The sequence below is a fragment of the Fundulus heteroclitus genome, chromosome 16, assembly GCF_011125445.2.
Source record: "Fundulus heteroclitus isolate FHET01 chromosome 16, MU-UCD_Fhet_4.1, whole genome shotgun sequence".
Taxonomy (NCBI): domain Eukaryota; kingdom Metazoa; phylum Chordata; class Actinopteri; order Cyprinodontiformes; family Fundulidae; genus Fundulus; species Fundulus heteroclitus.
Window position 1 is genome coordinate 17,064,445 of NC_046376.1, and position 25,636 is coordinate 17,090,080.

General features: G+C 42.8%; 1 protein-coding gene across 3 annotated transcripts; it reads right to left on the reverse strand.

Moving 5' to 3' along the window:
• Positions 1 to 2,545: 2,545 nt before the first annotated feature.
• On the reverse strand, positions 2,546 to 25,476 carry prkacaa (protein kinase, cAMP-dependent, catalytic, alpha, genome duplicate a). 3 transcript variants are annotated; one of them, XM_012871022.3, is made up of 10 exons: positions 24,592 to 25,476; positions 10,776 to 10,837; positions 10,267 to 10,395; positions 9,966 to 10,064; positions 9,788 to 9,870; positions 9,580 to 9,706; positions 9,371 to 9,466; positions 9,104 to 9,226; positions 7,146 to 7,310; positions 2,546 to 3,061 (listed from the first exon to the last, which is right to left on the reverse strand). In XM_012871022.3, the coding sequence occupies exons 1-10, from the start codon at positions 24,635 to 24,637 to the stop codon at positions 2,936 to 2,938; spliced, it is 1,056 nt and encodes a 351-aa protein (XP_012726476.1). In that variant the 5' UTR covers positions 24,638 to 25,476; the 3' UTR covers positions 2,546 to 2,935. The 3 variants fall into 3 exon arrangements, with proteins under 3 accessions (XP_012726476.1, XP_021176365.1, XP_012726479.1); XM_021320690.2 differs by lacking the exon at positions 24,592 to 25,476 and adding an exon at positions 22,325 to 22,469; XM_012871025.3 differs by lacking the exon at positions 24,592 to 25,476 and adding an exon at positions 12,481 to 12,680.
• Between the last annotated feature and the right edge of the window lie 160 nt (positions 25,477 to 25,636).

Below are 25,636 nucleotides of genomic sequence, written 5' to 3' on the forward strand. Positions count from 1 at the left end.
TTTTAGTCTTAACAAGTAAAACTTATTGGAATGATACATTTTGCAAAATATTACTTTGTTTATATTTTTTTTAAACATACTCATTGTGTTCTAAGGGTATCTGTCAAGTTCTCAGAGGGTAAGATAGTTAAGACTGTCAAAGGCAAAGATGTACAGTAGTTTCCCAAAAAAGGTACAATAGACTACACAAGCACTGTACCCAGGTCATGAGGAAAAAAGTTGATGTTTTGTTTTTGCTTTTTTTTTTTCCTTGTTTTTCTGAAAATACAATTAGAAAATATGAACGCAAAACAGCTCAGATGTAAAAAGTGTTATGCTTGAATAAAGTGTGTGGAGATCGAAGGCAAACAGGAGAGAAAATTAACGTAGCACAGAGCAGTCAAATAGCGTCAAGCTGGTAGAAAAAGAATGAGACAGCTGACAAAGTTTGTGTGAGAAAAGGTGTAACAAAAAGAAGTTTAATGTCTTTAGTGTCGGACTTGATCCGAGTTCGATTCGCTTTCTACTATTTCAAGCTCCGATTTTGCCGTTTGTCAGGAAAAAAGATGAAAAACTATTACATGTGCTTTCTTTAAAATACAAAGGTATAGAGCATAAGCACAAATGATTGAAACAGATTAGAAAACGCGTGGCATGTGCTTCATTATCCAGACAAAATCATGTGGATGATACACGGCATAATTTAGTGTAATGTCCAAAAAAAAAAAAAAAAAAAAAAAAAAAAAAAAGACAAGATTAAACAGAACGTTAGCTCCAGAAACTATGATTTTTTTTTTTTTCTCTCCGAGATGTCTCAGGTCCAGGGAAGGTTTCGCCATCATCCTGCTTTACAACATGCAAGAAAAAAAACCAAAGCTCACTAAAGAAACATGTTATTTAAAAAAAAAAAAAAATACACATCAGGTTTCCAAACACCACTGAAACATCTCTTTACCAAGACATTCAAAAGGTATCCTTGTGTTTGATCTCGATTACATTAAGACACTGCCAAACAATTACTCTTGCCTACTGAAATCATGTAGTCATAAACATTCTAAAAATGTCATGTTACAAGACTCTTGACGAATAGATTGATGCACATCAAACATTTCACAGAAGCTTCTGCAGCGAGATGGACAAAGTCTAGCACCTCAGGCCTATGAAGGGTAGGTCGGCAAAAGCTTACATCCTTCAAATCAAAAAAACGATGAGTTCAGTCAACAAACCAGCACTAAGATTTGGTCTGCGATTGTCTTGCATCCACAGAAATAAACTTGGCAAAAAAAAAAGGGAGACGGCTCCGGATTCGCTTCTTGGTTAAACTGTAACGAAGGAAGCTGGAAAACCAAACCAAAAACCTCGAAAGCCCCCCAAATTTGGCTGGGCATTAAACCATGCGACAGTGTTCAAGGAAGAAGGGGGGCAAGAAGAAAAAAAAAAGAAAAAAAAAGTCATAGTAAGAATATTTCACATCAGCGACAATAATCTGCAAACGTCCGCCCAACAAGTGAAAAGTGAGCAAAGCCCAGCGAAGGCTGACACACTTAATCTGGGTAATTCTTCCATGTTCGGTAAATCACTAAGCGCTCATTTTAATATTAAACATCTCATCCACAATCTCATGTACCTTACCTCAGATAATCCTCTGTCTTCTCTCTTTGAAAGTGATATTGTACAAAAATACCATGCACGCCCAGTTAAAAAGTTTTGCTACTGTTTTTGCGTATTTATATCCACCATCAGAGTTACATGTAGACAACTGTGATCTACAGTTGACAAAAATAATAATAATAATAATTATACGTCGGTTTTACAACTATGAGACAATGTGGAAAAGATGGATTTTCCTATGTTTGGTTCTGAAATATGAAAATTAATAAAACAAAATCGTCATCAGGAGTGTGACCACAATGTTAGCAGCGGCTAAACCGCGGCTTATTAACCCACCCTCGAGCACTAAAGAACACACAAGCACAGAGAGAGAGATCGACGTAAAAAGGACAAAATGATCACCAATAGTAGTTGTAAAATGCTCTAGTAAATTCATCTAAGAGAAAGACAGACTTAAATGCAGAACCTCACGCTTTACTTCTCTCAGGTCCCCCGAAGGGTTCAGACCCGGACGAAGTTTACGGTGATAAATAATTTTCAATCTGATCAGACTTCCCGACTGCTTCGAAACACAAGCAGCCCGGGGGGGGGGGGGGGGGGGGGGGGGGGATCATCCGCCCAATAATCATGCCACATCGAGCAGACGAAGGCAGGTGCAGACAGGTTTCAAGCTTTCCTCAATCAAATGGCCACGAGGTTTCAACGCAACCACGGCCGAAGAAACAACAACTCTGCATCGACTAGACACAGTTTTTCCAACCAGTTGGCATAACGATAGGCACATCTGTTGGACTTTGTATTGCTTGGACAGATTCAGCTTGGAGAGATGTGGGGGTGTGTGTGGGGCTGACAGGATACAACAATCACTCTACAGTTGTTGGGGACAGCTTGTGGAGTGGGCCCGTTAAAAAAAAACGGAGCCGTACAGACCCAGTACCTTCACAGAGAAAAACCAGCGCCTCCGCCTTCAAAAGACCGAAAATGTGTCATTACGCCACCAGAAAGATACAACTGTAGCTGAGGAGCAACAGAACTACGCCTGTTCTTGTCCAGACCCCGTCACAAACGCAAGAGGGATAAATACATGAAGAGCAAAACAGTTGAGAAACAATCAGAAAAGGCAACACTGCTGGTTCTGTAGATCTTTCTTCGCTTTGCCTAGCTTACCAATTTTTGTGTGTGTGTGTGTGTGTGGGGGGGGGGGTTAGGGGTAGTGAGGGTGATTTTACATTGTTTTCCTCATTACAAATGAGCAAGTTGTCAGTCCAACCTAGCGTTTCCTGTATCCAGATCCCCTTTTACCTTCTAAATCTCTGTCCCTCACTCTGCTACTCGTGGTTGGAATCTAAAACTCTGCAAACTCCTTTGTACACTTCTCTGTGATGGAAACTCGGATTTCCTCCTCTTCGTAGTCGTCGAAGTTGCTCGTGTCGCCGGGTCCTTTGCACTTTGGGATAAAAGGAGCTTCCACCTGCAACGCACAAAGGTAGCAGGTATTACAAAAATGTAGTGCGGTCATAGGAGAATGCATTCACCCCCCAACGTCGGGATCAGACTGGATAGATTATGTCGCGTTGCGTTCACAAACCTCAACGGGTTTTATTGGGACTCGTATGACAGATCAACACAAGTTAGAGCACAATTGTGAATCAGAAGCAAAAAGGATGTGGTTTAGAAAAGCTTTTACAGAGTAAACCCTTTGCTGTAATTACAGCTGCAATTTGGGGGGGTCGGTCTCCATCAGCTTTGCACATCTAGAGACTGAAATTTCTATCTTTTCTTTCGATAATAGCTCAAGCTAGGTTAGACTGGATAAGGAGATTTATTTTAACATTAGTATTGTAATAGGCGTTTGTTCAGTCAGTGTGGTAATGATCACCAGTGTTTCTTTAAAGTGTACCTCACTCCACATAAAAGCATCATTTATGTCCCCAGACAAATTTGAAAGATTTCATCAAACCAGATTCCCTGTGGTGTCACAGCAGCAAGACACTAACCGCAGAACAATTGGTTACTTTCACGTAAATTCGCCAATAACCCATCAAAAGTCGGAAGAATTGTTTTATAGTCGCTTTTTTGAAGAAAAATAAGTCGCTAGAGGGTTTGAAAAGTGCAACAGTGCTCGCTATGGAGGCACAAGATGGAGCTGTGTTTCTTTTTTTAAGACGGAGCTGCTTTCATACCCCACAGCTACCTACGTCAGCATCTCCAAATTACGTCACAAAAACTTTAATACGGAACCAGAAATCAATGCAGGATTTCAACAAATATGCACTCGTTTTTCCAAAACAATGACCTGGATATATAGACAGTACTATAAGACAACCATGATAACAGTTTATTGGGGGGGAGTTATCCTTTAAGGTGATATAGATTGGATGGAGAGAATCAATAAAAAATATTCAAATCATGTCAAAGTTCAATTTAGGACTTTCTAACCCCTCTTCATACCTTGATCTAAACCATTGTATTGCAGCTGTGGCTATGTCTGGGCTTGTTGTCCTGCTGGAAGCTGAACCTCCCCCTTGGTCAGAAAGTTTCTTTGCAGTTTAATAACAGATTTTCTTCCAGGACTTCCCTGAATTTTGCTCTGCCCGTTTTTTTTTTTTTTTTTTTTTGCTCCCTAGAGCCAAAAATAGCATCCCAACAATGCGTGGCTACCAAAACCACATTTTAGAATAAGGCGGTGTGTTCAAGGTCTTACGCATTGTTAGTTTTCTGCCACACATTGTTTTTGCACAGGTTTCACAGCTGGAATCCTTGTAATGTCATAGATTTATAAATGCACGAGTCTAGCAGCTCTCCAGACTGCGTGTTTTGAAGAAATCTTGGATCCAAATTAAGCAAGGTCTGCTGTCTGTGTACCCGGTGACCATACCCTGGCTGAAAAGCGGCTTTCCTTCCATTATCCAGAGGAAGACAGCATTGAAACCATAAACCTGCACAATGTTATGTGCACCAATCTGATCTAAAACTCCATTTGCTGCTGTAATTATGCAAAAGGGTGCAGCTATAAACTGTTCAAGAAAGTTGGTTTGGGTTATAAAAATTTGAATATTTATTTCATTGTGTTTGACTTTGTTTGTGGTGCTTAGCTACTACAATGCTAATAGGCCATGGAGCCTAATGTTTCACATTTGTTTAGTAAAGCTGATGACTGGTAAAGGTTAATTTAATGCAAGCGGTATTGTTCCTCTCATCTTCTCTCACTAAACTGTGTAAAATATTTCTGCATAGTCCTAATAAAGAAGCTAAATTGTATCTGTTACCTTAGCTAAAGCTAAAGCTACAAGCTCTGCTAACGCTAAGATGGATGGTAGCCGTGTTTATTACACATCTGCTCGCATGGCCACCTCCCGCAGCACAACGCCAGCGCTCATACACACATTAGTGTATCACGGCCAAAGTTTGAATCTATATCCACTTTAAAGCTATGGTTGGTAATGCTGTACAGAAACACTTTTTGTTATATTGGCTGAAATGGGCCTTCCATCCTGACCGGAGTCAATACACTGCAAAAATGGATCTAAACATAAGTAAAATGTTCTTAAAGTTAGTGTATTTGTCCTTGATAAATAAGATTATCTGCCAATGGAATGAGAATTTTAACTCCTAAAATAAGATAATTAGACATCCTGCACTTGAAATAAGATGATGGAGATGAATTGTTCCTATTTTAAGTGCAAAAATCTTATTCCATTGGCAAATCATCTTATTTACCAACTCAAATCAAGAACAAATACACTCATTTTAAGAACATTTTACTTATTTTTAGTTCCGTTTTTGCAGTGTACATTATGTATTTAGAAAAAGGAGGTTAAAAAAATTAGCTTTTTGTGAAAGCTGCAGGCCTGTAAAAACTGATCAATCCTGTCATTTGGTTCGAATGGAAAGAACCAATCAGAAGCCGACGTCTTTTTTCCCATGCCCTCAAGTTCCAGGGGTATCGCCTTATCTATGTGTTATCTCACGTAACGCCAGTGTGCGCGCTCGTTCCTTGTTAGTTTCCGCTTGCTGGCTGAGCATGCGCACTTCTAGTGTTTATGTATCCGGTTAGCTTCGGTGTTAGCCGTTCATTGCATCTCCGCTTGCTCGGCGTATACTTTGAAAATGAGTCGCAAGAAAAACTGTCTTATAAGTTTATGAGCAGAAGAAAAGAAAGACCAGAGTGGATTTGGGAGATTGTTTTTACGCGATCCCCCTGAGGAGCGCAAGAGCAGGTAAGATGGTATTGCACATACGCAGTTAATAAAAAAAAAGGGACTTAGGTGTTTCGTATCCACATTTCCGGAAAAATAGCTGACTCTACCTTTAAGACACCATGTGGTAGCCCATTACATCCAGTGATGGCTAGTTTACACAATATTAAGAATATTAAGGAAAAAAAGCAGATCACAGACATGACACAAAACTACAGTCATTTTAAGTGCTAACTTTTTGGCTTTAAGAAAAACTAAAAGAAATCAAAATACTGTGGTAGTCAGAAACAGTCACTTTTTAACTCAAGCAGAGGAAAAAAAAAATGATGGAATCATGAACAAAGAAAAACAATAGAACACCATTAGTACTTTTTTACACCACCTCTGGCCTTTAAGTCCATATTTCAGACTGTAAGCTGTTATAAACAGTAGCCTTCATTAATCAGGCTCCAACTTTCTCTGACTGCTGTTGCCAGATCAGCTTTGTAGGCTGGACCCTCGTCATGGACCATGTTCTTCAACTTCCACCACAGATTTTCAATCGGATTGAAATCAGGACTATTTGCAGGCCATGACTTTGACCTTCTGTGTCTTTTCTCTAGGAATGTTTTCACAGTTTTTTGCTCTATGGCGAGATGCATTATCATCTTAAAAAAATATTTCATCATCTCCAAAAATATAAGATTAGTGTCCAAAAAGTAAGTTATGGTGATTCCATAATTTTTGCCAGGCGTTGTAGCACCTTGTAACTCGGGACGCTTAAGGCCTGTAATTTCCAGGTTTGGCGCCCCAGAAGGCCACTGTCACCAAATTAAAAGGTCTCCCTCCGTGTTTTGGAACCTGACAGCAGAGAACTTTGGACCAGCAGATTGAGAACTCATCGAGTTACTTGTAAACGTCACATTCACCCCTCTAGATTAAATCGTACATATCAGAGAACCAAAAGTATGTCGTATCTGTTTTGTTGTTACTCTGACTGCCCTAACCTAGAATAGGTCACATGACCCATTGAGCGACGGATCAGACCCTCTCAAGTTACAGAGGTGCGTTTCTGAGAAGGGCAGCCTCCACAGAGCGTTTTTACATGCCAAGTGGTGTATATAGAGCTGAAAAATCTTTAATATATGTCAAAATAAGCTAATACTTTGATCAAAATTTACCTGGCGCTGCTTTAATTAGTAAATCGGTGTTTGGTGAGTCAGTGAGGTAATTATCCCAACTGTTTAAGGTGATACACCTCAATATAGCAATATACAATTTGCAAATGCATATTAGAAGTACAGCCAGAAATATTCTCTGCCCCTGTGAGATGGAAAAATGGACACAGTGTTAAATTTAAAACAAAGCTGGCCCCACCTTTCTCTGGTAGATGGCAATCCAGTCTGTGGTGGCAAACCACTTGTGACCCTTGATGTCGTTGACTCCGTTCCTGAGGTTGCCGAAGCGCTTGGTCAGGTCCACCTGCAGCAAATTTCTCAACATATCCTTCAGGTCTGAGCTGAAGTGGGATGGGAAACGAACCTACAAATGGTAAAAGCAACATTTGTGATGAGGGCATCCTCAAACCCTAAGGGTTTATTCCCCCAGATGATCTTCAGTTCTTAACCCGTGCTACAGCAGAATTTTATGTTGTCTGTCTATTATACTTAAATGTAAACTTGGCTAATTTTTAATAAAGCACATTCACATGACAGTGATGTATTTTACTTAAACAAAATGTCAGGTTAGTGAATATGGAAATATATAAGCTGCAGGGACATCAGCTGCTATTCTGCTGAGGTCCCAAAGACAAGTTATGTCTGTAAATTAACGCTAAATAAAGGAAAACGTTTATTTACAAAAGATAAGTAAATAACGAATGAGTGTAGACGAGGTGGTCAACAGCACTGAACATAAATATAGGAATCAATAGCAAATCACTAAGTAAAAAAGCAAGACTATTTCTGCAAGAAGATATTTTTTCCACTGATTTTTGCTGAAGATGGAGGATGTAAATAAAAAAATATGAACTGAAATCTGACTGAGGCACAAGAGGCTAAAGAGATTTGACGTTATTTACCTAAAAACAACAATTTTGGGGTTTTTGTAACCAAGAGCAAGATCAAATTAAATAGAAAACAGCTGATTCAGGTTAATCCCTCATAGCACAACAGCAGGGTCCTCACTCCTGCATTTTTTTTTTCAGTGTAACGGTGGACTAACCTGACTCAAGCCAGATGCATGTCTCGCTCCGCCTAGCTCCACTCACATACATCTGGGACACCGCCATAGGAATTGCCTTTACTGAAGGCTGGGCCTTATCAAAAATTCTTGCATATGATTGGATAAACCACTTGTCTGTCATCTTTATCGACGTGCTATTTCAACCACTCACATCGAGGCTAACCCGTGACGCTGATGAGAGCGACGCAGGAAAACATTTTTTTTATGTGTTTGCGGCTCTAGTGGCACGCATTTTATTGACAGTGAGCTGACAGGAAGAGGGGGAAGACAGGCGGCAAAGCGCCGCGGGTCGGAGTCGAATCCGGGCCGACCGCGTTGAGGACTAAAGGCCTTCTAATATGGTTTGCGCTAACCGCTAACCGCTCCGGGGCGCGTCCGCGTCTGTGCGTCCGCTGCAGACGCGGACGCGCCCCGGAAAACAAAACTTGCCAAATCCGGTCGGGAGAAGGGCGAAAACATCGTTTCCGCCAACAAAAGCCTTCAGAGGCGTTCTCTGATGTTCTTTTAATGAAACAATATTAGGTAGATTGGACAACACGGAAGAAATAGCAGCATCAATGCTAACGCTTGCTTCCTCGACGAGCCGCCATTGGTATCAAAACAGTCTCACGTCACGGTCGCGTCTCCACTACGTCACATCTATGAAATGCCAGCCCTGCGTCCTGATTGGCCAGACCATAAAATTGGTTGGAGAAATCACTTTCTATGGGCGATGTCCCAGATGTATGTGAGTGGAGCTAGGCGGAGCGAGACATACAGCTGGCATGAGTCAGGTTAACGGTGGAGTGCTGGTGGCAGCGAAGGTGCGCGAGTGCAAGTATGTGTTTTTTTGTCAAGCTAATGACGGCTAGCGTTAGCTCATGTGGTTCATTAGGGTCGTACTTTTCTGTGTCATGCTGACCGGTACACTCATTAAGGATAACTGTGTAATTTCAGCGTAACTTTGACAACTTTCAGCGTTAACGGTCAAAAACAGTGAAAATTAATACTTTCACTAAAAGCAATGGGTAGTAAGGTCGATGTCAATTTAAAATGTGTGTTCAATGTCAAAACAAAGGAGGTGTTATCAGTGCGACTCCATTTAAACTCACCTTCCCCGATACAATCTTTTCATAAATCTGAATGGGCTGGTCTGCGAAGAACGGAGGATAACCAGCGGCCATCTCGTATATCAGAACCCCCAGAGCCCACCAGTCCACCGCCTTATTGTAACCCTGAAAACAGGAAAAGACGGAGCATAACTTACACGCTTGGCAAAAAAAACTCACCGTAGAATAGGATAGACGGATGCTGCTGCAGACTCTGCAGCCCCTGCAGGACTGTGAGACGCGTCAGATGGACTGAAGCTCAACGCTTACTTTACTGAGGATGATTTCTGGTGCCAGATACTCTGGAGTCCCACAAAGCGTCCAGGTTCGGCCTTTCACTCTTTTTGCAAATCCAAAATCTGTTACCTGAAGAAAGTACAGCGCAGAGAGATCAAAGCATTGACCATGCGCTTCATAAATACAACACAGAAATGTGTATTGATCTGGAAAAAGAAAAGGAAAAATTGTGAAAATCTCACCTGTATGTAACCTTGCTGATCAATCAGGAGGTTCTCTGGCTTCAGATCCCGGTAGATGAGATCCAAGGAGTGAAGGTATTCAAAGGTCAGTACAATCTGGGCTGCGTAGAAGCGGGCGTGCGGTTCACTGTGAAACACACCAAACCTCAGCATTTACAGCCAAACGACATGTGCATTAACAAAATACACGACCCGAGCTGATCCTTACCTAAATCTACCAATCCTCCTTAAATGTGAGAACATTTCCCCCCCAGGCACATACTCCATCACCATATACAGATTACTGTTATCCTGCAGCGCGACAGCAAAAAGTGTTACAGCGGTGCAGAAGGTGACGCACACGTACGTTAACAGAAGCACGGACGGACGTGGGGAAAAAAGCGCACCTTAAACGAGTGCTCCAGTCGCACCAGGAAGGGGAAATTGACAGCTTGCAGGATACGTTTCTCGTTCAGCGTGTGTTCTATCTGCTTCAGTTTCACTACCTAGAAAAACATAACAAAAACTTAATTACACACACACACTGTTTAGGTTTAAAGTCAAAAAGATGCCTTTTCAAATCAATCTCACGGATAGGAGATATTTACTTTAAAAAGCTGCCGTTTATTAGCGCAGCAAAGTTAGCTGGCGGGGCCAGTCAAACCTAAACCTTTCTCCCTTGAAAGTCGTGTGTGAAGCTGAATCTACCTTTTGTTTGTCAAGTATCTTCATGGCAAAATGCTGGCCTGACTCTTTGTGTTTAACCAACATGACGCGGCCAAAGGAGCCGGTGCCTAAGGTCTTCAAGCGTTCGAAGTGATCCAACGCCGCGGTTTGCTGGAAGAAAATGGAAAGAAGACAATTTTATTAAAACGCATATTTATTAGAAGTAATTATCAGCTAACAGTGTCATTGTTTTCGATGTAACAACTGTAATTTGTAGGTTATTTAAGAAATGCGGCTAAGGTTTAGGACCTGATGCTATTCCCCCGAGTGTCCAGCAGAGGGTGCCCTGCTCTAATAAAAAGCCACTAAGGCCCAATAGTTGACCGTGACCAAAAGCATAAAAAGATTAACTCAGGATCAAACGATCATCTTAACATTTATCTAAAAATATATATTTTTTTGCAAGTTTTGTGTAAAAATCACTCCAGGTGAAAACAGAATCTGCTTAGAGAGAAAAAGGATCAGTAGTATGTAATCATTTCATCACCAACCATTGCTGGATTCTCCCATTTTTTCAGGAAATCTTCTTTGGCTTTGGCAAGAAACTCTTTCACTGCAAACAGAAATAAAAAAAAAAATGTTTTAAACTAAGAGATTATGAACCAGCCAGCAAAATAAGCCAGCAGAACAAAAGGCCCAGAGGTAAACACTCGTTACTGTCCTCCTCATTAAGTCAGAGGCAGCACAGAAAAATGAAGAATAGATCTAGAAAACACAACAAATGTAAATATTTTACAGAAAACAGCGAAACTTGTAATGCATAGACCAGCTGGCTTAAAATAAACAGTCAAAATAAAAGTCAATTTGGCAGGAAATGCGGGCGTGTGCTTTTCTTCCTCTGCCTGACATCCATTAAAAAAAAACACAAAGCCAAGCCGCCATAAAGGAGGAAATAAGAGGAATTGTTCAATCTATTCCCCATTTTCAGCCTGCGGTCGGTTATTTAAAGCTCCATGTGACCTCTCTGAATAGTTTCGCATAGCATTGAGCTCCAAATGCAACAGTGGGGGGGGGGGGGGGGCACGAATGGGTCACGCTTCCGAGAAGGGTCGGTTTCAGGGATTCTGAGTAACACTTGAGGAAAAAAAAAAAAATAAAACTTGAAAAAACCCATAGGACTGAGATCACATCATTGTGCGCTGATAAAGACAGACATGTGGCTGCGGACAGGTTAATTACGGCACGTCGTCATATGGAGAAGTTCTTTTTTTTTTTTTTTTTTTTTTTGCCCCTTATCTTTATGGGGCTTCTCACAGCGCTCTGTGGGAACATGCAGATAACTCGCCCTTCCTCATTCCTCCCCACCATGTGCGAGGGGAACCGAGGGAATACTGCTGTTTCTGCTGCCAGCCGCAGACACACGGCCACCAGAGTCAGAAACGGAAGCTGATGCTACAAAAAACAAAAAAAAAAAAACAAAAAAAAAACTAAATTACTCCTGCCATGCAAGACAATGCGACTCTTCGCACGGCCGACATCTCTGTAATCCCTATCAACTCTAAATAAAGACAATGGAAAAAAAAAGAATAATCATAGCATCATGACGCTGCTGAACACACTAACAGGAGAAACAGCAGAGCGATAACCCTGCTTAGGCCTTTCATGATTATGTAAATTTTCCATGGCGCTGATCAATGCCCAAACAGCTGTCGGAGGCACTTTAGATAATGCGGGCCGGTGGTCAATAGAGTGCGAGTGCATCGCCACTCATTTATCAGTTACGGGGCAATATATGTTGACACAAATGATCATCCCAATTCGGGTTGGGAGTCGGAAGACTTCAATCGTGTCTCCGTCCACACCGGTTCCTCACAGAGCTCAGACCCGCGTCCTCGCTCAGGTTGTCCCACTTCTTGCGAACTCTCCAAAGACCCGAGACAATAGGCCGAGAGAAAGCCGGGAAAGACGGCAGAGACTAAAGTTCGTGTAAACACGCCACAGAGAGCGATGAAAGCCGAGCGGTCGCCAGGGGAGAAGACGTTTTCCCGAGAAAGTTGCTCAACTTCCGCTTCCGGGCAGAAAAGAGCCGAAAAAGGGGGGAGCGATTACTAGAATGTGCCGGAAGGAGGAACAAGGATGTAGTGGACTGCTGGTCTTCATCTGGCCAGCGTCGCCGTTAGATTGGGGAGGCGGCTCGGCCGTCACCGCTGCGAGTGCGCGGGCTTAGGCTTGGCGCCGCCCGCTGAAACGCCTTACCGTCGGGGAGGACTACGGGCACGTCTGGTGCCGCAGCCTCCGCTGAGCGCGACCCGGATTCGCCTGAGCGCGAGGACGACTCCCTCTTGCTTGCATGCCTTCTGGAGCTCTTCCTGTCACACATCAGCCTCGTAAAGTCTCCCCTGTACCGCTTCCTCTGCCTCTTTCCTCACAGCCGCTGACTCATGACCTGTCCTCCCCCCACGGAGAACCAGAACCTTGACAAAAAAAAAAAACAAAACAAGAGTCGGGCGTCCTTGCCAGCGGACGGTATTCAGGCTTTGCTGGAGAGCAGGTTTAAAACGGTAGCATCCAGCTCCTCTGTGCAGCGGTGCTGGCGGTAACGCTAACGCAGATCAATTGGACCCTTGCTTGGTTTGTATCAATATTTATTCTGTACACAAAGTGCTCTCTGCCGTTCCCTCTCATGTTAAACACACGCAAGCGCCCATGCTCACACGCCGAGGCTATATATTGATCTGAACGCGGCATAGGAGGGGCATAGGACACTAGCCGGTATATTAAAGCGGCCCCGGCCTAAAGTCCCATGGAAAACTAGGCCGGACGCTAATAGATGCGGGTCAAACTTCCCCCCTAATTAGCAGAGCCAATCAGATTTCGCATCTTTGATGACAAACCTTTAGAGATGATCTGGGTGTTTTTCTGAAAAGCGGCACTCCCGGGAGAAAAAACTAAACAGGAGCAAGCCTGCCACACAAACTTTTTTTTTAAGCCCAAATGTACCACAGCCTAGCCTACATAGTGCCAGTGCCGAATTGATCCTCCAAAAAAATCAATCCGACATCTCTCCCCTGGGCCTCACTGGCCCACTCTGACGCAGAAACAGAAAAGGGGTTATATTAGGGCAGGCCGACCGACATTACACTGGAAAAGTGTGAAAAAAAGCGGGTCTTAGTGGACGGCCAGGGTTGTTCAGGAAACGGGGACAATGTGGTGCAGAATAAAGCGTCCGAGGCGGCAAAACAGAGCGCTGTTTGGGCTAGAAATGTGTCCGCCAGTCTGCAAAGTTGAAAAAAAAAAACTAAATCAATTTCTGACATAAGCTCCATACAGCCAGCGGGCACTTACTCAAAAAAAAAAAAAACCCACCGATGGAAAGTTGTTTTATAACCTGATGTCCACAAACACAGCGGGCAGAAAAATGACCGTTTCATCTCGTTTTCATCTAAATTCAGCCATGTGGGGACAGCTTTGGCGTCTCTGCCCGTAAGTTACATATGTATGCTCTGAGAATCAATTTAATAAATGTTATGATGCCCAGAATGTGGGGAAGAAGAGGAGGAATCTCACTCTGCTGTTTCTGCACAGCTGTGCGTCACAGCGTCCACAAACACAACCTGCTTTTTCTGTGTGCATGATCGCAACACATACACGCATGCCTAATATATGTGTGTGTGTGTGTGTATATATATATATATATATATCTCATTTTTTTATTTAAATTAGGACAATGCACATTATTTGATTGATTGATTAATCAGCATGTCTGCAGTAAGCATCAATGTAAATATGCCAGACTTGGCCCTACAGCTAATTTTCATCCTTTGTTCTAAGAACAAAAGGCATCGCACAAAACAAAGTGCAGAGAATAATACAAACGTCACCTATATAAACACATAAGATAAAAAATGTAAGTAGAGAAAGTGATCTGCATGTGAGAGCACCTCTGTTTAGTTTTCTAAAGCTGGAGGAGGTGCCACAGGTCCTGATAGAAGCGGGGAGTCTCTGATGGACGCCACCATTTGGCCACATTTAGTCCTGCATGACTACCTGCTCTGGTTAATGCTCGTGTTCATTGGATTCATTTTTTTCTTGCTTATACAATACATTAAAAGGAGGAGGAGCATTCCCTTTAAAACTTTAAAAATAAGGCAAGCGTCCCTTAAAATCTGATAACTATCAAAACCATAATCCATATATATGTGTATATGAGTATATTTCTTAAACTTAAGTTAGTTTTTTTCCAAAAAAGGGCCCTTGTGTCTGCGCATCCTGCATAAATCAGTGGTTTGTTTCCAGTCGACGGTTGGCTCAGTCTGAACTACAGTTTCTAAGGATGAATATAGGTTTTTTTTCTATAGCTGCTGAATGTTGTCTCCAGGATGTGTGTTTATGGAAATGTTCGACAGATTAAAAACAGAGTTAATGGGCTAACCAAATCCATTTTTTGTTCTTTCATTATAAACCATAAATAACATTCAGTTATTGAATACAAGTGATGTCATGTTAGTAAACTATCAAACTCAATATTGATACTAAGAAAAAAAAAAAACGGTATTAGGGCATAGGTTTCCGTTTATTGAACGGTGGGGGTGTCTCCTTATCTACATTTCCAGAAAATAAAATTAAAAATTAAAAAAATCGTCCACTATACCTTTAAAGGTCATAGCTAAAACTTTTTCAGCAAATAAGATTTTTCAAAAATACATCTATAGAACGTCTAGAGCGGTACAAAATAAAAGTATTAATTCCACTGAGAATTAAATACATAGTATATAAATAATTTATATATTTTGAGAAGTCCAAAATATATAAATAATATGCCAACGTTGACACAAAAGGAGTTGTCAGATCGTAGTAGCGCCATGAAAGCGCTTCTTCTTTGCGTTACGCTTCTCAGATTCAAGCGGACCAAAACAAATAAGGAAAACAATGTCGGTCAAGCTTTTGAGCTTTGGTCCTGAATTAAAAAGGTATAGTAGTTACTCTTTATCGGGTTTATGAGGAGAAGAGGAAGGCCTCAAAATAAGGAAAGATAACCAGAGTTTGTTCGGTAGATTCTTTCATGCGATCCCCCTGAGGAGCGGAAGAACAGGTAAGACCGTCTAGCATATGCAGCTTCTTGGGCGTTTCTTACCTACGCTCTACCTTTAAGGAAGCAAAGGGGCTCAGAAGCCCCGCGGAGCTCGCCGCTTTCCTTCTGGACTGTTTGGTGCAAACATTTACTCGTCATGGGACAGCTAGCCCTCTGAAATTTACTCCCCAAACGGAACATTTTCTCGCATTTGGCGTCTGGCGAGCGTTAATTTCGGACCCTGAGCAGAGCCAAAAATGGGGCACTGCTAATGTTTAAACAATAATGTTGGATTATGCTGCTGGTATGTTCAGGTGTCCACCGTTGTAGATAGTTGTAATGAACTTAAGAGTGTTGATCCTTGGTCTGTGCTGCCTCTCAGCTTTGTAGCTAATCTGCTGCAGAGCTCGCCGGAGGGCAATCTAACATTCTTCGGCTCCTCCTTTCAAACCTGCCGCGGGAGTAAAAACACCTCCACACAGCACATTTGCTTTTGTCCTTTAAATTAAAAAGACAAAGTTGTTGTGCTAAAGGAGTCTTAGACTTCCAGAACGAGCTCGCTGTTTTGATTCTCAGCATGTGCGAGAGTGTTGAAGCTTCACTCAGGACTAAACCGAGGTCAGACATTTCCACGGTGGGTTGCTCCAATAAATCAAAAAACAGCAGGGCGGCACGTTTGCAGGGCGTAATGAATAAGATTCACCAAAAATAATATAATTCTGTTTACTAATTTGATCGGTTTAGGCGTGTGGGTAAGGTGAAGCTGAAATTACCATGTGATTTGTAAAGAATAAGACCATCTTGTTCATATTAAAGCTAATCAAATCTACACTTCATTAGCCATTTTATTTTACCGCGCCAATTCATGGTACGTAAGAAAGCAGGTACTGGTATAGAAAGGAGAAAGGTCTCCCATGATACAGAAAGATTGGTCGTCTACCAGAATAATTATTCATCTGATCTTCCTGCTGTTTTATTCTACGGTTTAATGAAGAGGAATACAGTTTAGATAAAACCATATTGTTCATAGTCTCTACCAGCAGAAGCTTAAACAACAAGCAATGTTTGTGAATGGTTCACAATCCCAACCGGCCGCTCTTTGACCAGCAACAACGTGCGGTTTAGAGTTTATTAACATCTTGTAATAGGAAAACGCACATTTTGTTAAAGAAGTAAGTCGAAAATGGAGATTCCGGCTGTAGTTACGGCTAAATGTGGCTTATGCTTCATGGCAGGCAATGTAAAAACAAAATCACAGTCAGTTGTTCTACTGCAAACCAGACTTTGTATTAATGTTGAAGGGTTTCGCTTTATTTTTGCCTGAAATTAGGCCGACCAGAAATGAATCCAGCTCTGGGGTCTCATGTCCAAAGCGAGCGAAAAAAAAAAAACTTGCGCTGTAATGTTTAACGCCCAATTTGGCATGGTCAAAAATTAACAATGAGTGAAAAGTGTGCACGGTGCAGTAATCCACACAGATTTTTTTTTACCTGCTGTGAAATGTGCAACAACAACGTAAGCTTCTTTAAATCGACAATCAAAAACCACAAATTCCTCAGACTGACTGAAATCCACTGAAATAGAAATCCATTCAGTTGTTTTTAACCCGAGGAGCAGCGCACCTGGTGGTTTTTCACAGGTTGGAGCTGTTATGGCATAAAGCCACACAATCACACCTAGCCACATACGTTATGGTGAAACGCTTCTAAATGACAGAAACAACCTCAACCAGATGCGATCTGTGAGTCCTCTGCGTTTTTCCTCACGCGTACGTGTGAATGCGTATCGCTCTGTGCAGCGCTGAGGCGCAAGAAATGCATGTGAATCATCTAAAGAGTGTTCTACATTCTCGCTGGAAAAAATAAGACGGGGTCAGATCGGTAGATTCGTTCCTAAAAAAAAAAACCCGGATTTGATGATTCCTGAGGTGGAGGCGATCGTGTGTGTCGATAAATGGCCGCTTAAGGTGGAGTGTGATTATCGATTTCCGAATGTAATCAGAGCTCATATTGCTATAATCCTGCTCAACTCCAGATTCTGATATACAATCAAAACAATTATTCTCATTATAAATAGTTGTCTGGAAGAAAATAGGTTGGCGACCTGGTGATTATCTTATGTAACATCCTGACTGGTGTTAAAGATTTAATGGACTCCCCATAGTGTGTGTGTGTGTGTGTGTGTGTGTGTGTGTGTGTCAGACAGACTTCTTCATCAATGTATGAAAGGCATGTTCACTACATTACAATAATTTTGTGTACATTACAACGATGGGCATTCAGCAACAAACGAGCTCAACGCAGCAGGCAGACAGCACCGTGTGAATTTGATAAAAATTGTAGAGCACAACAGGTACGAGCAGAAAAACTTTCTATTTTCAGCCAGTTTCTTCACTGAGTCGCTGATGTCACTCACAAAGCCGTTGTTTTGCTGTAATTCACTATGAATATCCCTCGAAGAGTCTCTGTGACTGAGACTGACGCCGTGGTTATCTGGACGCTGGGTGGGTGAATTTTACTCATTTGCACTTGTAATTAGGGCCGAGGTCAGGGCCGCCCTAGCCTGACATGGTCATACTCAATTCTAGTCAGAATTTGAGTCTGATACTGCTCCATAGAGCTGTGATTATGGGACGTGTTTCGAACGAACCAGGGAAAAAAAAATTCCTCTGCACTCAATTGGATAGACCTACAACCAATAAGAGCAACGGAGTGTGTGACGTATGTTAAGCGACGCTTAGTTGTTGTCAATGGAACTCAACGGTTAGCATTGAATAAGAAGATGAGCGTTAACGATTTTTGCCGGTGTTGCAAAAAGGATGTAAGGATCCAAGGAGTCCTTGTCGATATCTTCTAGATATCTTCTAGAACAGACCTAATAGCAGAATCTACACACCTCAACTCTCCAGCGACAACCATCGTTGTTGTAAACGAATTCAACCCAAGCGCTTTGGTGACGTGGTTGATTACGTTACTGTTGATCATCTGTCCATCATCGTATAAAGCCCGCCCTGACGATTTGATTGGCCCGCCAGATATTGGGCGAGCATACTCGCGCTACTATTGAGCAATGCCAGACCGAACTTCCCGACCTAAAACGTTGTGGGCGGGACTAATGGCACCCAGGTTAGGGCCGCCCTGGGTACGTGTGCAAATGCATCCAGTTCCACGCAAATTGGGATTTATGGAGGCAACACATGCGGTTTTGTACGTCTGAATCTTCTGTGCGGCGCACGTTTATTTTATGTTTAGCTTGAGAGCTGCGCGCTCTTACGTACATGAGGCCCCTGGAGCTGGAAACGTGGCGTCTGAGCCCGTTTACGGTTCCCGATCAAAGCGGTTCTCCTGGCCCAACTCAAAGTGGGCACCGGTTCATTGGTGCCAGAGCTGGCAGGGGTGAAAAACAAGATAGTGGTGCTAAGCAAGAAAGCACTGAACCCATTTATGTTTGAAAGTTAGAAGAGAAAAGAGTAAAAGTGAAAGCCCCATGTCCTACAGTAAAAAAAAAAAAAAAAAAAAAAAAAAAAAAGAAACAACCAACCATTACAACCGTTAGCGCCCCCCCTATGAGCTGTAAATATAGAAGCCAGACATTTGCTATGACGAGTTAGCCACAGCGCACACCTCTGTCCACAAACAGCATCACCTCTTAATCCTCGGAACATAAAATCACATTTATATATCTGGATGTACACAGACTAGAGCCATTATTTTATATTAGCAAGACCAAAAGAGGATCTCAATGTACGTAACAATGGAGCATGATGATGATAATAATAATAAAAAAATAAAACGGGTAGAATATTATTCCAACCATTTGCTGGCTTTAATTTTTATATTTTGTCTACAGCGTCGGGCTGGGCTATACGGACTTTAATTTGATCACCACATATTGTGGTATTATTGTGATAAAGATAAAAAGTGATGGTAAAAGACTCTTTATAGCTTCTTGCAGTCATTTTAAGTCACTGTATGGTTGTGACTGCATGTCATTAATCATAGCGCCATAAATGAGAATGCTGTGCTTAAAAATACTAATTTAAAAAAACTAATGTATGAAATTAAACTAAACCCCACACAGCAACTACAATTAATTCAATTTTCATTTTATTGATATTTATTTGGTTCCTCTTTAGGAACCAAAAGTGCAGAAACAGTAAGAGAAATACAATACTGGCAGTTTTTGGGGTTTTCAGGCACCGCTAATTGGAATTTATGCTCGCCGTGATAACAAATTTTTCACAACAACAATAAAATAAATGCCCACCCCCACTACAGCATGCATAAATCTCTTTTTTTATGACAAGCAATATTGTTGACAGAATTCCTAATTTCACAACCTTGCAAACAAGCGCAGAGATACGAATGCACGGTTCCATTAGACCCGTTCATCTGAAGGAGCCATCGCTGTTTCTGTTTCTGCTACAGTGGATTAAAAAATACCTCCGATGTCACCAAAAAGACGCCAAAACGTTTTGTCTTTTGGATCCTTAAGATGGTCTAAATCTGCAGTTTAGTAGAAACCGAACAGTCGCTTTTAGGCAGCCGGCTTAAAGAAGGTTGCTAACCTTTTCCTTTTCTGCGCAAAAAATATTCCATTTAGAGGTTTACTTTATATCAAAATCAATCATATTTTGTTAAATATTATTATAAGCACAACAACCAATATGTAATGCTGTCCTAGCAGCAGCGTGAATCACTGGCTACCTTTACATGGGCAAAAGTAATAGGAATAAAAGGCCGATCCAAATAAAAAAAAGCGTCATGTAAACAAGCCAATTGGAATGAAATTTTAATCTGAATGAAAGGGGGTGGTTTATGGTGATTGATAATCTGATCAACGTGTATGTAAAAGCTTGTCAGGATCAAGTTATCCTGAATCTGGCAAACCGACATAAACGTGACGCGTTTCCACTAGGGCTGAACAATTAATCGCATTTGCAATATAATCGCGATTTAAAAAAACGCAATTTCCAAATCGCCATTTTTGGCTATGTAACAATTAGGGAATTAGACGCATCCTTCAGTAAAACGTTTAAAGTGGGTTTACCTCCACATGGAAGGGAAGACAGTTGCAGCAGTGAGATAATCTAATTTTATTACTTGTTTTATATAATCATCCATAGCATTAAGTACAGGTCAATCAGTTTAATACATAGACTTGCTTGTTGGTTGCACTTTATGTTCAACAAGAATTGATGTCCAAATCAACTAAAAGCTATTCTCTTGAATAATATTCTGATTAATAGAAACATTAAAAGTTCTTGTTTTAAATAGTCCTTGTTTACAAACATCTTTATTTAGACGCCATTTTTGTTGCTTGTGGTTAATGCAGAGAAAAGTCAAAATTGCAATTTTGGTTGAAATATATCGTAGGCAGAACGCAATCATTTCTGCTCTGAGTTTAGATGCTGCGGGTCTTTTAGCAACTAATCCGCACGGCATGGAAACAAAATGATTTGTTGTTTGTATATGTTTAAAAAGACATAATAAATTAAACTGGGAAAAAAAAAAAAAAAAAAAAAAAAAAAATCGCAATATTAAAAAAAAAAAAAAAAGAAAGAAAAAAAAAAAAAAAAAATCGCAATTAGATTATTTTCCAAAATCGTTCAGCCCTAGTTTCTACGTTGGTGAGTGGCGGAAATACGGCGGGAACCAAAACTATCGGGGGTCCCGACACGAACTTTCTGTTCAAAAAACCAAGAGCTCGAAATTGTTGCCTAGTCAGTAACGCTTCAACTGGAACTAGAACGTCGTGCAAGTCTAGCCTGAGCCCTCGGGAGACAAACGAACTCGTATAATACTGCTTTGTTTGGCATTTTTTTTTTTTTTGTAGTTTAGCAAAGACGGAAGCACTTCTGTGTTTTTAAGGGGAATTTGATAACTGCGCATGTCAGAGTGGTTCTATTCTGAATGAAGCCAGGTGTATATATACACGCAAATCATGATCCTATTGACTGACGGTGTGCCCATATAAACGCTACAATCCGATTATTTAACTTAATCCGCATACATTTTAATCTGATCGAGGAATGTGGCGCATGTAAACACGGCTGGTGCTGCATTTCCATCATAAAGCAAATTGACCACGTTGTAGAATTATGTGAGGATCTCGCACCGACCCGTCTAATCACTTGTCAAAGGAAGCGCCGAGTCGAACGGCGTGATGGATGCGCCAACAGGAACACGTGTAACATGACTGACCCCCACTGCGCTGTCCTGTCCCCCTATGCTGCCGCCTACAGCTCAGACAGCAGGAATCAGAATAAACTAGCACCTCTAACTACAAAGACCTTTGGTTTCACGTCGCACGCTGGACTGGCCCCGTCGCGTTGCCGTTTCAGGTTTTCCCAAAAATGCCCGGGCCGGCTGATTGGCGTGTCAGCAGCACGGCCCGCCGCTAATCAGGGCAGGCTTATAACAAAGCCCCTTTATGTGGAGACAGGAAGTGATGAGAGCGATCCAAACACAAGCCCGGCTGCTGCACAAACCAGCTGTGTGCAGAGGAGAGGAAGGACGCGAAACAATGAACGGCAGATATTTATAGAAAGAAAGTTGTACTTTGACAGAGCACCACCTTACTGCGCGATAAAACTCCTCAGAACGTGTCCCGGTGCGTTATGACATAACTGGGACCGATATTGATCAAGGTATCTGACATAATTGCAGCTATATCTTAATAGTAAATGGAAATCCTGATGTAAAAGTGACAGAAATAAAAAAAATATGCCGTACAAAGAAGCATGCGCAAACTTAAAGGAACATTGTCATAAATAATACACAGAGAACGACTAATGCTTCCCAGAAGGAGAGGTCGCTCCAAAGCCACTAAACACCTAAACGCTCCATTTAATAGATTTAGCAGCAAATCTTATTAGGAGGGGGGGGAAAAAAACAAAACAAAACACAGAGGTTATGTTTCAAACAAACGCTTTTCTGTTGTGACTGGCTAAATAAGTGGGACACGGCGAGGAAAAACAGCTCCACCCATACAACCCGTGCCCCGTCCGGCTCCACAACGACCACTCACTTGAGCTGCAGGCCTCTAGCTCCTCCTGTGGTCGCTGCTGTGCGCCTTCCCCGCCGCTCGTGTCCCCCAGACACGGTCCGGCTCGGTGAAACAACCTCCCTGCCAGCTTGTGAATAACAGACATCTTTACAAGCCTGCGACAGGCGAAAAGCGGCCGCCCTGCGTAGCTTTCGAAGAGTCCGCGGCGTGCCGAGGTCTTTTACAGAACTGGGATCAGCTTTAAAAAAAAAAAAAAAAAAAAAGGCACAAACTTTCTAGCGGCTGTGTGCCGTCCACACGGGACAGGAGAGGAGATGGCCGATTGTGCAGAAAGCCTGGGCTGGACCTTCCTAGCTCCTTCACTTCCTGCCGCGGCTCAGTCCGTCCGCCCCGCTTCTTCCTGTGGGCCTAAAACGAGCCCTTTGTACCAGCGCGGCACCTCCGCCGCCGCTCTCCCCCCTCCGCCTGCGGCTTCCTTCGGCGACAGAGCCGGTTGCTCGCCCCGAGGCGGCCCGCCCGCCGCAAGCGCTTCCCCTTCGCCGTAGGCACCAGAAATGCCCCTGCCATGTTGGGCCTGATCCCTGGATGCTGGGTGGAAAAAGTGACGCCGCTGGGTGTGGGGGTGGGGGTGGGGGTGGGGGGTGGGGGTCTGCACCTGTCTCTGGAGATCAGGGTGGACCAACAGCGATCGGGCTGATAAGAATGTGAAGCATGAGGCACGGTCGAACCTGGCAGTAGCACCTCCTCCGCCTCTCTATTTATGTAGTCTTTGAAAAAATTGTGCGTTTTTATTTGTTAAAGGCATTAAAAAAAAAAGATAACAAAACTTACAAACCGTATTACGCGATGGGCAAACGTTACAGAGACTGGGGTTCACACCTACTCTCTACCAGCAACAAGGAGCCGACGATGACCTCACAGCTCCCCGTTCAGACTTTGCACACTTGGCCTTTATTTATGGTGTAATAAGCAAATAGATAAACCAGTACCCTCCATGGTACACTGTATGTTGGAGACTGATTGAAAGAAACAAAACAAAACAAAAAAAAAGTAGTTTAAAAGTACATTTTTAAACCACCCCAGATGCTCACCTGGAAGTTGTTGCCTTTTTTTATTGTCGCCTTGTAATAAATTGCGCTCTGTCGTGGTCAAACTCTGCAGCGCCGCGGGGCGTTTTGAGCAAAAGGTTACAAAGCGAGCGGCGAGCTAAGACAACGGCCTTAAATCAGAGGACGCGGTGAGCACCGGCGACGACTTGGACGACACATACAAGCGCCCTTGTTTCCCCCGGACGCCGCTCGTCACATGGCGTTCAAGAGACTCTCCAGCTCCCGAGTTTCCGCCTGGAGAAGATCATCCTTCGTGGATCATATGACTCCACCCCGGCATCTTTATTTATTCGTTTATTTATTTATCTTTTTTTTTACTGATATCGACAAACTCAACTCCGCATCTTTCTTCCAAGACGCAACTCGTTGCATGCAAAACCAACACGCCGAGTCTCCAGTACAGTCTTATAGAAGAACAAAATGCTGGGAGGTAGTGGGCGAGGGGGGGGGGTTAGGACAGAGACTTGCAAAACTGTAAATCTGGAAGAAAGAGGGGAGAAAAAAACAAAAAAACAACAACCCATAAACCACAAGAAAACCTATGACTGCTTTACAAGACCTTTGCTGTTGTCGTAACCGCTGGTACCTCTGAATACAACCCGGGGGGCTTCGGATCACGAGCTTTCCCACAGGATGAGCCGGAACAGCAGCTTCTGCTGTCCTGTCCTGCCCCCCCCCCCCCCAACAATTTGGCTTGGCTTTGTGTGGATGAGCGAAAGAAACTTTGTCAAACTTCTGATTAGACCTAAGGTGCAGCATTTATGATTCTTGGCTGCACCTGGATTCTTGGCTACTGAGATAACTTTGTGCCACACCGGGGGAAAGCGCTGCAGCAAATGGTTCCACCCAAAAAAAAAAAAAAAAAAAAAAAACTATCTGCACTGAATTGGACTTAAGATATACAGCCATGTGTGTTTATTTTACTTTTGTAGCCTAAACTGATACAGGTGCACACTTCCTCAAAAAAAAAAAAAAAAAAAAAGAAAACAAACAGGAACAATACCTTGGTCAACACAATGAAAACAAAATCAAATCTGTTTTTTTTTTTTAAGTGGCTATTATGCAGATGTGCATTATGTAGATTTTAAGGGTTTTTTTTATGTTACATAAGAATTTAACAAGTTGTTTTGTTCTGGGTGTAAGGCAAAGAAGCTGCTGTCAATACGGGGAGTTACTCACCACTCTCCATTTCATTGCCCTTCTTGGCGGTGGGCGTGTTGCCCATGACTGCAGCCCGATGGTGGGGTCTCTTGGCTCCGAAGGACTTTTTCTTAGAAGTCGCTTAGTTATGGCTCGCCTGCTAACCGAGTCGCCGGGACTCACTGAAGTTGACAGCCGGGCTCCTAGCTGACAGCGACCATCCTCGGGAAACGAATGCGATGAAAACTTTCCTCCCGGCAGTTTAGCGTTCGTCGGTTTCGGGGGGAGAGAAAGGGGAGTGGAGGGGGGGGAGAAAAACCTCGAGCCAAAGCGAGCGGCTCCAAGTCCGCGGCTAAAACCACTGACCGACGAGGTTAGCTAGGCTAGCGCGTTAGCCTCGCGGGGCTAAGTCGGCGGATATCAGTTTACTGACGTTCGCTCGCTCGCAAAAAAATGTCTCCGACAGATTGCCGACGAGCCCCCGCGGGTGTCACTCCTCTTCTCCTTTATTCCAGGGGCCGCCCGGTTTCCTCCAATATCCGGTGCGGATGCAAATCGTCGAAAGGTGTTTTTTTTTTTTTTTTTTTGGTGTGTTTTTAACTAGCAAGCTAACGTTAGCATTTGGCGGTCCGTGCAGTCAGAGCCTGGCCTTAGCGAACCAGGTGCCGTCTCAGGCCTTGCCAGTTGATATCTGGGTGGCACAATCTGCTTCTCGCTGACCCGGTTTTCCCCCCGTAGTCGGTTATATAAACCGATATGTTTCCATTCGTTCCTCGAGCAGCCGTGAAGCGCAGCGAAATCCTGGGACCGACCACCTGATAGTCGATTCTTCAGATCAACAGACCTCTTCCATTAATCTTGAGACCGCAAGGGAAACTCCAGTCATCCATCCACCTGGTCCCGCCTCCCCTCGCCTCTGATTGGCTGGCTACTCCAACGCTTACGTGACATGTGTCACACAGGGAGCTCCTATTGGTCTATCAGTAATAGATCCAAACATTGCATTGACGCGATTCGTCTGTTGGACGCCACGTCCCGCCTTCCAGACTAGTTAATACCCAATACGCACTCGCATGTATTTTTT